The 13,858-nt window shown below is 41.9% G+C and overlaps 1 protein-coding gene across 1 annotated transcript; it reads right to left on the bottom strand.

The window, feature by feature from the left end:
- Positions 1 to 1,866: 1,866 nt before the first annotated feature.
- On the bottom strand, positions 1,867 to 2,808 carry LOC133378248 (olfactory receptor 9G4-like). The gene has a single exon (XM_061613047.1). It carries the CDS (start codon positions 2,806 to 2,808, stop codon positions 1,867 to 1,869), a length of 942 nt encoding a protein of 313 aa, XP_061469031.1.
- Positions 2,809 to 13,858: the final 11,050 nt, after the last annotated feature.

The raw sequence follows: 13,858 nt of genomic DNA, 5'->3' as shown, positions 1-13,858 counted from the left end.
CAAGCTCAGTCACCTTGTCCATGCCTCTGGGAGGACGCGCACCAGAGGTCCGCACCACCCGCACTCCCACTAGTGATGCCGCTGGATGGGAACATAATGTACTTGCTTCATAATGTCTTCTTTTGCCCTCATTTGGGAATAAGTCCCATTGAATTCAGTAGGAATGACTTTGAGTAAAGATGCCTTGCTGCAGCCTTGGAAGGAGCTACCTAGATGGATGAAGATATGTGAATGCACTAGTCTTTCAGCTTATACAAATAGCATCGGCAGAGGGGGAGAGGTGCTCTGGATTGGTACCATGGTGTGCATGGGGAAGGTTTAATGCTTTCCTCCTGTGCCATGCTCATTTCCCAATGAAAATCACCCTCACCCACCCACCTGCAAACTTGAAGCTGCTGTTTGACAATCAGAAACACAGAATCATAGAATTCCGGAGGTTGAAGTTCATTGTAAGCCTTCTAGTTCCACCCCCCGCTCAATGCAGGATCTGCAATGCAGGATGCAACTATGTCACCTCTGACCGATGGCCATCCAGCCTCTGCTTCAATACCTCCAGCAAAGGAGAGCACATCACACCTCCTGAGACAGTCTGTTCCACTGTCTCCTGTACTGTTAGGAAGTTTCTCCTAATGCTAAGCCAAAGCCCTATAATTTCCACCCACTGTTTTTGATCGTTTCCCCTCGGAACAACAGAGAGCATGTCTGCTCTCCCTCTTGTGCATGAAGGCTCTTCAGATATTTTGAGACCGCTTTCATGTCTCCCCTTAATTTATTTTTTAAAAAACTGCTGACCATTCGAAGGGAACCCAGGGCAGTTTACACATAAGTACTGAAATTAGAAATTGCATAATAAATATTATAAAACGAGAAAAAAAAAGTTATACCATTTTTTAAAAGTCCAATCAATTGAACAAAACGAAATTAGAAATCTTAGGCTGTGGGCACATTAGTTCCTTCAAAAGCAGTGAAAATGTTCTTTCTGGCTGCATTTTAAAGACACTCTGCCCTTGCCTGGACACACTTTCCTTCTTCCAGGACCACCAACAGCAAAGTGTTGGGCCAACCACTGTCTCTGCCTGAGCCTGCAGAAAAGCGTTTCCATTGGCCCCACCTGGAGTAGCAATGAATTGATCTACCAATCAGTTGCGAAATCTGTCTGAAGCTGAATTTTTCAAAAATGCATTTGAGCTGATCTGACCAGGTTTTACAGCAAAAAGGAGTGGCATTTGACTGGTGGCGTGTGCCCCTGTTTTCAGAAAAGAGAGGTGGAGACACACTGGAACTGGCACAGTAGTAAGTTTGTCTCTACCCTAAATGCAGAAAGCCACATGGTTTCATTCTGGCCTGAATGCTAGATTAAAAAGATGCCACACCTTTATGCCACACCTGAAATTCAATAAACAAGGAGTCAAATGTATTCTTTTCCAGGTTAAAATACCCCACACTTGCAATAGTTCCCCACAGGATTTGATTTTCCAGACTCCTCACCATGCTGGTAGTCCTTCTGTGGACACATCGACTTTTATTAAAGTCCTTCTTAAAATGTGGTACCCAGAACTAAACACAACGATCTGCTATGGCACTTGACCATAGTGGACTCTATGTTTCTGTTAAGGCAGCTTAAGATTGCAAACATGTTTTATTGATTGTGGCTAGTGGCAGCTTCAGGAGCACTTTTTTTTCGGGATGTTAGGTTTACTTAGGAAAACAGCAAGAGGGAAAGGGTTTATCCTTTCCCTGCAGTGATGCTTTCCCCATCCAGATTCCCTGTCCAGCTGCTAACCATAAAAGTTTACAGACAGTGGAAGGCATTCATGCAGCTCTGATATCACGTCCGGTTTGGCTCAGAGTCCCATTCATTGCCATTCATTTAGGTACTATGAATCTCCCCAGGACTTTCTTGAAGGCTGCCTTGACATCTTTGTTGCGCAAGCTGTAAATCAAGGGGTTGACCAAAGGGTTGACCACTGTGTAGAAAAGTGCATTTGCCTTGTCCCAGTTTGGAGTGTGCTGGGAGCTGGGTCGGGAATACATGAAGAGGATGGAGCCATAGAAGAGGGAGACAGAGATGAGGTGGGCAGAGCAAGTGGAGAAGGCCTTACGTCGCCCTGCAGTTGAGCGGATACGTATGATGGCTGCCACGATGCCCGCGTAGGAGCCCAGGATGAGAATAGTGGTTGCCAGCACATTGCAACCAATGACTGTGGATACGATGAGTTCATAGATCCGAGTATCACTACAGGCCATCTTCAGAAGGGGTGGCACATCACAAAAGAAGTCGTTGATAATGTTGTTCCCGCAGAAGTGTAGGCGGAAAGTGTTGCCTGTATGCACAACGGCATTAGCAAAGCCAGCCACGTAAGACCCAATGACCAGCTGGATGCAGCGTTTCCTGGGCATGGCAGTGGTGTAGAGGAGTGGGTTGCAGATGGCCACGTAGCGGTCATAGGCCATGGCAGCTAGCAGAAAGCATTCACTTTGGGTTAAGCCAGCTGAGAAGAAGAACTGAGCTGCACAGCCTGCAAGGGACATAGCATTGTTCTTGGACACACAGTCAGACAGGATCCGGGGAGTGTAGACTGAGGAGTACCAGACATCCAGGAAGGAAAGGCTGCCCACAAAGAAATACATGGGTGTGTGCAAACGGGAATCTAGGTAGATCAGTGTCATGAGACCCAGGTTTCCAGTCAGGGTTAGAGTGTACGAGACCAGGAAAAGCACAAAGAGGATGATCCGCAAGAGTGGATCTGTTGTGAAACCCACCAAGACAAAGCTGGTAAGTAGTGTGTGGTTTCCGTCTGTTTCCATTATCACCAGAGGTATCACCTGTCGGTACAGGGAAGAGGAATGTAAATGTTGCCAGTCACCTTAATGGTATACATAGAGTACATCTGAAAATGCTTATTTGGCATTATTTTGCTTATCAATGAGAGCCAGTGTGGTGTAGTGGTTAAGGTGTTGGACTATAACCTGGGAGACTAGGGTTCGAATCCCCACATAGCCATGAAGCTCACTGGGTGACCTTGTCGCATGACTGCCTCTCAGCCTCATGAAAACCCTATTCATAGGGTCGCAATAAGTCGGAATTGACCTGAAGGCAGTATATTAGATTGCTTATCAATAAAACTCCTCTTGTTTTTTTTTTAAATGGCCTGCAAATATTCAAGGTGCACTGCTTTTACATGAAGGTATCGTGAAGATGTGCATCTTGCTATACCATCATCACATAATGTGCACCCAATATGTTTGGCCAATGCTGTTTGAAGTACTCCTACTTCCCCAAAAAGACTCTGCCTCTTCTCCTTAATGCCCTATATGCTTGGAACTGCCTCCCAGAAGACCTGTGTGAGGTGTCCACTCTTACTTCATTCTCATATCTCCTGAAAACCTACCTTGTCCATGAAGTCTTTGACAGAACCTCCTAGTTTCCCTGCTGTGTTGCAACTCAGCCTGAAACTAAGGCTAAGGACATGCCAGTAAAACATTCCTATATTGCTTGCCTGTTTTGTTTGGTATTTTAAAAATATGTCCGAAATAGGAGTAGTTTTGTGGTCCTATTTCTTAGCAGAGATATAAATGCAAGCAGCGGGATCAGAATCAACCAGTCCACCCTTTCCCTCAGACACAAATAATAACAGACACAATCTTCTTAAGTAAAAGATAAAGAATGTTTTCTCACGACCTTTCATATGTTCAGGAAACATAGGCTCTAGCTCAGATAGAAAAGTAGAAGTCTCAGTCCATGATAATGGTCATCTTGGAGGGAAGCATGCAGATGCTTCACTCTCCTCAGGCTTAATGGAGAGTATGAAAAGCAGCAGACAAAGGAAGAGGAAGAGAAAGCCAGGTAATCCCATCCTTTAGGAAGCTACATCACTGGTAAACAGGTAAATGGGATATTTCCCAAATATCCCTTAAAGGGAACATGTAAGTTTGCTTATTCTAACATGTTTACTCTTGCATCCCCTTCCTCTGTTGTTTTCAGTGTATCAAATTTTAGATGGTAGATTCATTGGGAGCAGGGGCTGGTCTCCTTGTATTCTGTATAGTTCTAGTAGAAAAACTGCTGATAGCTTCGTGAACCTTATCATTAGAACATGAGCTTCTGTAGTGAGAAAAGGTACATTAAAACAGGAATGTAGCAATCCACTTGCATGTCACAAAACTGCATGTGCTATTATTTCACTGAAGTTTTAGGGGAAAGCGCTAGGGCTTGCCAGAAGTAGTCAAATATTTTTCATTGGAAACATTAAAATTTGTGCTATTATCCAGTTACTGAAACCTTAGTAAATAATCCTACAATTGTTGATTGATTCACTGATTAAATATTGATATATTTACATATCAATAAAACAATACTAATGAGATTTGTTTTCCGGCTGATGCCTGCCTGCCTGAGTGGTAGGGATGTGATCTGTTGACTGACATCAGTTTGAAAGCATTCTGTTAACCTAACGGGCTGGTATATATTCATTCATTCATTGTCCACTAGCTGCTGCTTTAACTGATCTGTTTCCCCCCCTCAAAAAATATTGATATTAATATCAATAATTTTAAATGAAATGTCAATATTTTGAAAGGAAATATCATTAAATGAAAGGAAATATTGATAACATTATCATTCTTAATATCGATATTTTAGAGGCAGATGATTAAAAAATATATGTTTTCAAAAATAGCTGTGGGAAATCACTGCATAAAAATCCGATCTGCAACGATAGCATAAGCAAATTAATGGAATTCTAGCACATCTCTACTGAGCAGGCACCCTCTAAGAAGAGGCACTTCTTCTTGTGTACGTGAGAGTGTGGAGGATGCCTCTTCTAAGAGAGTGCCTGCCACCCACCATTAAAAAAACCAAAAATACTGCCTGCTTAAGTGGGAGCATCCATAGTGGGTGGTTTCAGGTTGTCACCATTTTAGCGTGGGATTCAATCACATACCAGTAAATTCAGGTTGTGCAATTAAAGTTTATTTGGTGTTCTTGTGCCACAAATCTGCCCCCTCATTTACTTTTTACGATAAGGAAGCTGGTAGGAAAATGCACTTGGATAACACTTGCTCGATTCCACCTTGTCTAACGTCCCCTTTAACAAATTAGGATGAATGCTCAACAGGCAGGTCATCTGGAAGTGACCTTAGGCAGAGGCAAATGAAAGGGTTTCTAAGAGATTCATCTAATTGATTAAAGCTGTAACCCTATGCATTCTTACCTGGGAGAAAGTCACATTGAGCTCAGTGGGGCTTCTTAGCAGACATGTATAGAATTGTACTATAAAAGGCATGGAATGTTGTCCAAATAGTGTTTATTCAGAAGTAAGATCCCCTGAACTGAATGGGAGTCGGGGACTTACTCTGGTACTAAGTGTGCTTATTGCAGCCTAAATGTCATAGCCCGAATTAAAATATTTATGATGAATGACTATTAAATGTTAGGATTTAATGAGTTTACATACAAAATGTAATATGTGATCTTTTGTGTCCCATTATAGTAGCAAAAGAAGGCAGAATCGGGATTCTTTTTCCAGCTGGCAATGTAAAACTGAGCCAAGCGCTCCCAGTGCAAGGAAAAGACTTCTGGGAAGGGTTGCTTTGCCTGTGCTGCCTCTGAGACGAGCTCTTGTCTCAGAGGAAGATTTTTCAGCTTTAAAATCAGTCACAACGCTCTTTTTGACTGGTAAAGATTTTCTCCCGGTCAGGGAGAAACGTGAGATCAACCACAAAGCCTGTTTTTGTGGGGAGGACTGGATTTCATTTATTTATGAGAGAAGGTTCAAACTGCAATGCCGGACGGACTTTCATCAAGGTCTTGCTGATTATAGCGACACGTTTATCTTTTCTTTAAAGAAAAACGGACTTCAACAGGCAGATAAGCATCCTTCTTTCTATTTTCTTTTTTTACTTGGTTTAAATTGGTGTAGCAAAAAAGAGATTTGTCAATGAATCAGCTGTGAAGAACTTCTAGGTGAGTTTTATGGCTTTTCTCTTTCACTAACGAAATTAAGGAGGAAAGAAATCGAAAAAGCTTATCTTTGTTTTTATCGCAAAAAGCTGTCCTGGAGGTGCATTCTAAAGATACCAACGGAAGAGGGATTTCTATTTCGAGGAGGGGGGAACAAAAACTTTTTTTTTGGTCTATTTCATTTTGACGAATCTGCTTGTTCACGATGCCACTAATTGTTTTGATGTTGGGAACTAAGTTTGTTTTTGTATTCCTGAATACATAGAGATAAGGCAGGCTGTAATGTCTACACTGATATAAGCAAGCCTGGAACATTAACCCAATTGTGGCTGAAATAATTTTTGTTTCTGTGGTTTTAAGAAAGACAACCAGGAAAGTGATTGAGACCATGGAAGAAATTATGTTTCAGAAAATAATGGCTGAGATTGAGATAACGAAACAAACCCTGAGACAGGGTAGACAGGAGATGAAAATTGAATTTAACAAAATGACGCAGGAGCTTAAAGAAACAATGGATTCTGTGAGAGAGGAGTTTGATGGGATAGGGAAGCTACAAGACCTGGAGATTGGAAGAAATGTGAAATTGGAAAAAGATTTGGAGTTTATGGATGTTAGAAATAAAGTTTACTGTTTGGAATTCAACGTTGTCTCTGAAGAAATTAATGAAGATTTTGGTGGTAAAGTTATCAATGTCTTGGATAATTTTCTGGACTGGAATGATATGATGGAGCTTGACATAGAAAAAATCTATGGAGTTGGCTACAGATATGTGACAGTGGAGAAACTCTTAAGAAATGAGCCAGTGCATTTTGTAAAAAAGAAAAACAGAGATATGACTTTGCAGCAATATTTCAGCAACATACTCAGAATTCTTGACTGGAATGATGTGATGGGGCTTGACATAGAAAAAAGTTATGGAATTAACTACAAATATGTGACAGAGCAGAGATGCACCCAGAGCAGAGATGTGACTTTACAATAACATTTCAACAATATATTCAGAATTGATGGCAAGGACATATTTGTGATGGGGGAAATTCCCATCAGACTCTTGTTATATGACTATGGCTATGACAGCAAGATCATCATGGGATACTGATAATGGATGAATGGATACTGAAACCACTGGATTTAACAGGACTATTGAAGATGGAAGAAGGAATTAATATTGATAATGGAAGAATGGTTGTGGAAATTATTGGACTTGGCAGATTTGACGAGATGGATTAATTGATATGTTTGCTTGGACTATGGCTATGACAACAAGATTATTATGGGATACTGATAACGGAAGAATGGCTACTGAAATTACTGGACTTAACAGGATTATTGAAGATGGAAGATGGAACTAATATAGATAATGGAAGAATGGCTATTGAAATTATTGGGCCTAACAGATTTGAATTAGATGGATTAAGCGATATGTTTATTTGGAGAAAAATTGAAAAATATATCTCTCAAGGAATTGAAACCTCTCTTGGACTTTTTGTGGAAAGAATAAAATAATGTTTATGAGATTTGATGATTAATTAAGATAACTACTGGAGGAAAGTGATTTTATAATATAATTTTAGAGATAGGATTGTTATATATTGTAGACCTATAACTGATCTGTGACAAATCGGAAGTCAACATTTTATTTTATTGTTTAATTGTTTTTGTTTTGTTTTGTTTCTTGTCTTTGAAAATCTGAATAAAAATTAATGATAAAAAAAATAAAACTGAGCCAAGCACTGCTAAAATAATCCAAAGACTGTGGAAGATGGGTAGATCTTTTTGGCTTTAAATTTTGTGAGTCCTGAAGCTGTGCTGGGGTACACTGAACATTGGGAGCAATTCAGGTTACTTGAGAAGACGTTTTGCTAAGGCAATGAATCTGAAGACTAATTTTGAAACTTATTAGGTTGCTGTTGGTTGCATCGTAATAACATAGCGCACACAGTCACACTGGCAACTTGATAGCAGCTGGTGATCACGGGTTGGCTGCACATTGGTGTGCAACAGTTTCATCCATCAGTTACATATTGCTGCACATCTGATAGTTGGCCATGCAGTGGGTATTGACAACTATGTTGGACAAAGAAGCAAGGTACCTTGCAATGTGTGAGAGACAGCATGAACATCTTCTGTCCTGTTTTGTTCCGGGTATACACACAAGGATGTTAGTGATCAATGTGTTGTGGAGGAAAATGACATGTGAAACCACCCCTGCATTTCTGAAGAGATAACGTGCTAAGGGGAAGACATACAACTTGGAAAGAGAGACTTCTTGTGCTCATACAGATAAATACCTGGTCAATCCATAAGATACGCTTTGCACATATGAATTTTGAAGATGGATGATGGAGTTAGGGTCACAGGCATCCTGCAAGTGGCAAAAAGGGGGGAAATATTGTCAAGAATCTGGTCTCCTTTACAGTTATGTCATCATCTTTCCTTCAATAGTTGTTGGACTCCAACCAGCCCCAGCCGGTACAGGCATAGATGATGGGAGTGGTAGTCCAGCAACATCGGGAAGGCCACCTCTGCTCTGTGACTTTCCTTCTCTTCTTTCCTTTTGCTATATACTGCAGGAAATACTGGAATACTGACCAAAGCCAGAATAGCAGAATGTAAGTTTTTCAACTTGAATAAGTAATATTTTATGATCCTCTCCATCCAAATAACTGAATTTTGAGACTCCACCCCCTCCCTGCCACCTGAAAAATTATATTAGAAAATTCAAAACTCCTGAAGATAAGTATTTTTTCATGGGAGGTAACTAAAACAAGGTTACTGTGGGGTAACTATCCATAGCATCGTTTGTAAACTAAATGCCACAAGAGGAATTAAGCACTATGCGCTACTACACCTGACCACCAGAAGGCAGACCTAGGCAAGGAATGGATGCTATGTGTAAATGATTAAACAAATAATTCTGTGTGGTTTGTCAAGAAGTGGTTTAACCTGGAGTGTATAACATAGACTTATATGTCTCATGTTCAATTGTAATAAATTCTGAGCTCCGATTAGGTTGCTATGTAATCGTTTCCTTGCACATTCTCAATGATCCTGTCCATCTTCTCTGGCAACATTATCACTGGATCTGAAAACAGCAGCCATACTATCTATGGCTCATTCATGAGTATATTCTCAAATTTGTAGGCGCTATAACCAGTCAGTAATGACCTTCAGTCCTTTAGTTATCAACTAAACAATATAGCCATTCTAGTAAAATAATAACGGACAAAAACAGAGCACAGGAATGAATCATAAGCAATGTGGGAACATTTGAGTTACCCCCGTAATAACCCTTCGCACAGTATGCAATGGTAAATCCCTGGATATATGCTAGTGTGGCTATACACTACACCAATATGGTGTCAGTGACTAGAGTGTTGGCCTACGACCTGGGACACCACGGTTCAAATCCCCATTCAACATGAGCTTGCTGGTTAATCTGGGCCAGTCACAGTCTCTCAGCCTAACCTACCTCACAGGGTTGTTGTGAGGATAAAATGAGGAGAGGGGGGAGAACCATGTATGCCAGCTTGAGCTCCTTGGAGGCAAGGTGGGATATAAATATGATAAATAAAATAATAATAAATTAAAAATAGTCAGCCGTGGCTAATCCTATCTACCTGACGAGTGCACTTGTGTAATGTATACAATGGCCAATTAATTTATTGCCTGCAGATATTCACATATACATATAAAACACTGGTATGCCTCAGATATGCAACATGAGAAGCAGTCCTGTGAAACATCAGATTAATTAAGAAGAAATGAAGAGCCATATTAATTGAGTAAATGCACTAGTGCAGGCATAGCCATCATGACACCATCCAGATATGGTTGGACTACAATTCCCATTTTCCCAGCCAGCATGGCCAGTGATCAGGGATGCTGGGAAAAGTAGCCCGGCAGCTCCTGGAGAGCACAACGTTGGCTACCTCTGCACTAGGGGAAGGATGAGAAGCCTGTACAGTACTGAAGATTCTGACTCTGAAAAAGCAATTTGAATTAATCATTGACCTGGCTATAGAGTCATGAAACAGCTCTTGAATGTGAACAAACAGGCCCTTTAAAAAGAAAGAAAGAAAGAAAAAAAGAAAGAAAGAAAGAAAGAAAGAAAGAAAGAAAGAAAGAAAGAAAGAAAGAAAGAAAGAAAGAAAGAAAGAAAGAAAGAAAGAAAGAAAGAAAGAAAGAAAGAAAGAAAGAAAGAAATGTGTGATCTCACAGCTAGTTCCAAGAGCTAACGGCATTGGAATAATTTGAAGATACGGTTGTTTGAATGACAAACTTTGCTTCTGAAATATGAAAATATTGTGAAATTCTGTCTGATGGCGTTTTCCAAACCTCAACCTCCACAGTTCTTCATAGCATCTTAGACTTTGTATATGTGGCAAAGATACATATCTTGATTCGCTATTTGTGGTATTGCGCTATTCTCTTTATATAAGTATTTGTATGTCTTCATATAAGAACCATATACACAGACCATCTGCTGTTTGGAATGGACACCCGGTCCAACCAACAACAAAACCCAACGAACGGTTGCAGAAAGGTGGCTTTGTTTTTGCAGTGGCAACTGTGCATCCAAATATCTTAGCTGACCAGGTGGAAGACTGGATTCTTTTCTGCTTGTCAGCTGTTTTGGTAATGTTATTTACGTAATTATGGCCTGTGGTCAGAACTCGTAGAAGATTATAATGTCTGTGAAAGTCACTGATGCTGGGATTTGGTTGCTGTTGTTCTTGGGGGGGGGGGAAAGTGACTCTCTAAAAGAGACATTAATACGAATTCCTTTTGTTGGTGATCAGTTGAACCTCCAACAGTGGCTTCTGTTAAGGGGAGAATGGGAACGGAGGTACACCTAACTCAACTGCAATCCAATGCACTTACCGGAATAAGCCTGGCTCAACACAGCCTGATGCTCATGGGAGTGTGCTGCAAGAAAGTCCCTTATTATCAAAAGTGTCAGGTAAAAGCAAACAAACTCTTATGCCATAGCAGTTTAGCTGTTCCTGAGATTTATCCAGCTTCTTCTTTAAAGTCTTCAGTGTTCCGAATTTTACAGATTACGTATATAATGCATTCAAATTCATAAGTATACTTGTGGCTTGGAAACCACCCCGATCCCCAGAAATATCTAAAATCTTCTCATATCCAAAATGAAGAATGACTGATACGAGAAAGTTCCCACACAAACTATATGTCAATATGAGCATTGAAGTCCTTCTCCACAAAATAAGATCATTGGGGCATTTTCCACATCCTGTTCATAGTATCATCTTGCACTCAAGGATCATCTCCAGACTCATGATTTTACAGCATAGATTCAAGCATATGCTGGAAATCTAGGTTTGCACAACCAAAGTGGATTAAAGTGGCATGGCAAATCTCCCTTAACAAAAATGGACTTTTTGAGGTTAAGAAAGTGACAGGGACATGCACTAAAAAGGGTGGGATAAACAAATCAGAATGCATTCAGCATCAATTCTCATTGCCATATAACTTCCCTACAAACAAATCAGAATGAATGCTCAATGGAGAGCAGACACAGCGTAACCTCTGCGTAAGCAAAGGAATCCAGATGGACACTCAATTAGCAGGTCATCTGGAGGAGCCCTCAAGCCACACAGACAATCTCATTTTCAACATCCTTCTCTCCTGCTGCTCTCCAAACAGCTTGCTGGCACTCATTCACAGTCTGGCTATTGACAAGTTTCAGTGTCATTCAGAGCACTCAGCTGTGCAAGAAACACCGTGAGGAGGTAATTTCAGATGTATGCATTTCAACATAAGTTGCTTTGACCTGTAATGCATGTGACAGGGACTCCTCCTAAGACTACATAGAATTGGCCAAAGACATTTTGATGCCTGGAGCAGACCATCTAAACAGGAGCTCCAACAACTGTGGAAAACGTATATACTAAACAAAATAATTATGTACGTGCTAACTGTCCTTCCCAAGGCTAAGCTTGTCAGGATGCCCCTTTATTCAACTTACATCCACACACGTTTTATTTTAGAGAGGTTATGAAGTCCAAATCACTATGGTGTATGAAGCAGCAGGCTATTTCAGTGGAAACATCCATGCCTGTAGGCAGAAGTAGAAAGGAGGATATTTTCATACTTTCTCTTTGACTAAAAATGGGGATGGATGGAAGTCAATCAGGCATGAAAGAGAGATGTGTGGGCAAGCCAGTTCCTAGGATGGGAAGGTTAAGCTGAGAGATAAGTAATATATTAGAGCCATGGGGATGTCACCACAGTCTGTACGCAGAGTAAGCAGGCTTACCTCTAGGAATCACCACGTGTTTCCCTTCTCAGTCCTTTTGGACAACCCTATAAGGGTGGCTTATACAGAAGCCGTTTTTTTCCCCACCTAGGCTAGGGGGACCACAATTCTTCCCTGAGGGTCTCCACAGTCAAAATGTCTCAGTCACCTCCCTTTGGAATTAATTACAATGATTCATTTCTCTTGCCGATGTGAGATGGGAATTAAGGTGCTAAACTATTTTTTCTCTCATGCCCACTGTGGTATTTCACATATAACAGGGAGAAAACTTCACCATCACTTGGGCTGTGAGTTCTCCATGTAAACAATTACCTATACTCCCACTCCTTCCATCTTGAGGGCAACCAATCTGGCCTCAAAACCTATGCGGGGGCAGAGGACCCATTAGGATGGTCCACCCCAGGCGTCTGATGGATCCAGATGGATTCCTGAATGCGCTTGGGGATTCTCTGGAGCAGGCACACGAACACTCAGTTGAGACCCTGTTGGAGGGGTGGAATGCTGCAATCACCAGGGCATTAGACCGGGTGGCTCCGAAACGCCCTCTCCCCCTGAATAGAGCTCAGACAGCACCATGGTATACTCCACGGTTGTGAACTCTGAGGTGGGAAGTGAGACAGCTAGAGCACCGGTGGCGGAAATCTCACTCTGATGACGATCGGACATGGGTTAGAGCGGCTGCAGCAGCCTACCATGTGGCGATAAAGGCAGCAAAGGATTTTTATGCTGCCTCTATTGTGTCCGCAGAATGTTGTCCCAGGAGGCTGCTCCAAGTGGTCCGGAGTCTGGTCGGTCCAGTTGCCCCGGAACCGATGGAACATGTTAAGACCTCCTGTGATGAGTTTGCATAGCACTTTATGGATAAAATCGATCAGATTAAGAGTGCTATTCCGTGCACTGTGGACACAGTGAGTGAGCCAGAGGCGGCCAGTGGTGCTCTGGTGGTGTGTGATCGGTTTCAGCTTCTTCCTTCTGATGAAGTGGACAAGGTGTTTTCAACCTTAAAGCCAACCATTTGCTTACTCGATCCTTGCCCATTGTGGCTCATTATGAGCTGCAAGGATAGTCTGGGCGAGGGGATCAAGGCAGTGGTAAATACGTCCCTGGAAGAGGGAGTAATACCATCAGCTCTCAAGGAGGCAGTAATAAAACCGATTCTAAAGAAGCCCTCTTTGGATCCCCAAGATTTGAACAACTTTCGCCCAGTCTCAGATCTGACATTCTTGGGCAAGGCGGTTGAGTGGGTGGTGGTGCAGCAGTTGCAAGCGCACTTGGAGGAAGCGGATTATCTGGATCCATTTCAATCAGGCTTCAGGCCTGGACATGGGACTGAAACGGCCTTGGTTGTCTTGGTGGATGATATGAGGAGGGCGCTGGATAGGGGCGAATGCACCTTCCTTGTCCTCCTTGATCTCTCAGCGGCTTTTGATACTGTTGACCACTGTATCCTTCTGGACCGTCTGCAGAGGTTAGGTATAAGGGGCACTGTATTGCAGTGGTTCCGTTCCTTCCTCTCCGGTAGGTACCAGAGGGTGGCATTGGGGGATCCTTGGCCTCTCACTTGTGGGGTGCCACACGATTCTATCCTCTCCCCTATGGTGTTCAACATCTGG

The sequence above is a fragment of the Rhineura floridana genome, chromosome 2 (genome assembly GCF_030035675.1).
Source record: "Rhineura floridana isolate rRhiFlo1 chromosome 2, rRhiFlo1.hap2, whole genome shotgun sequence".
NCBI classification, from domain to species: domain Eukaryota; kingdom Metazoa; phylum Chordata; class Lepidosauria; order Squamata; family Rhineuridae; genus Rhineura; species Rhineura floridana.
Note: the sequence above shows the minus strand (reverse complement) of the source record. Positions and strands in the feature narration are given on the sequence as shown.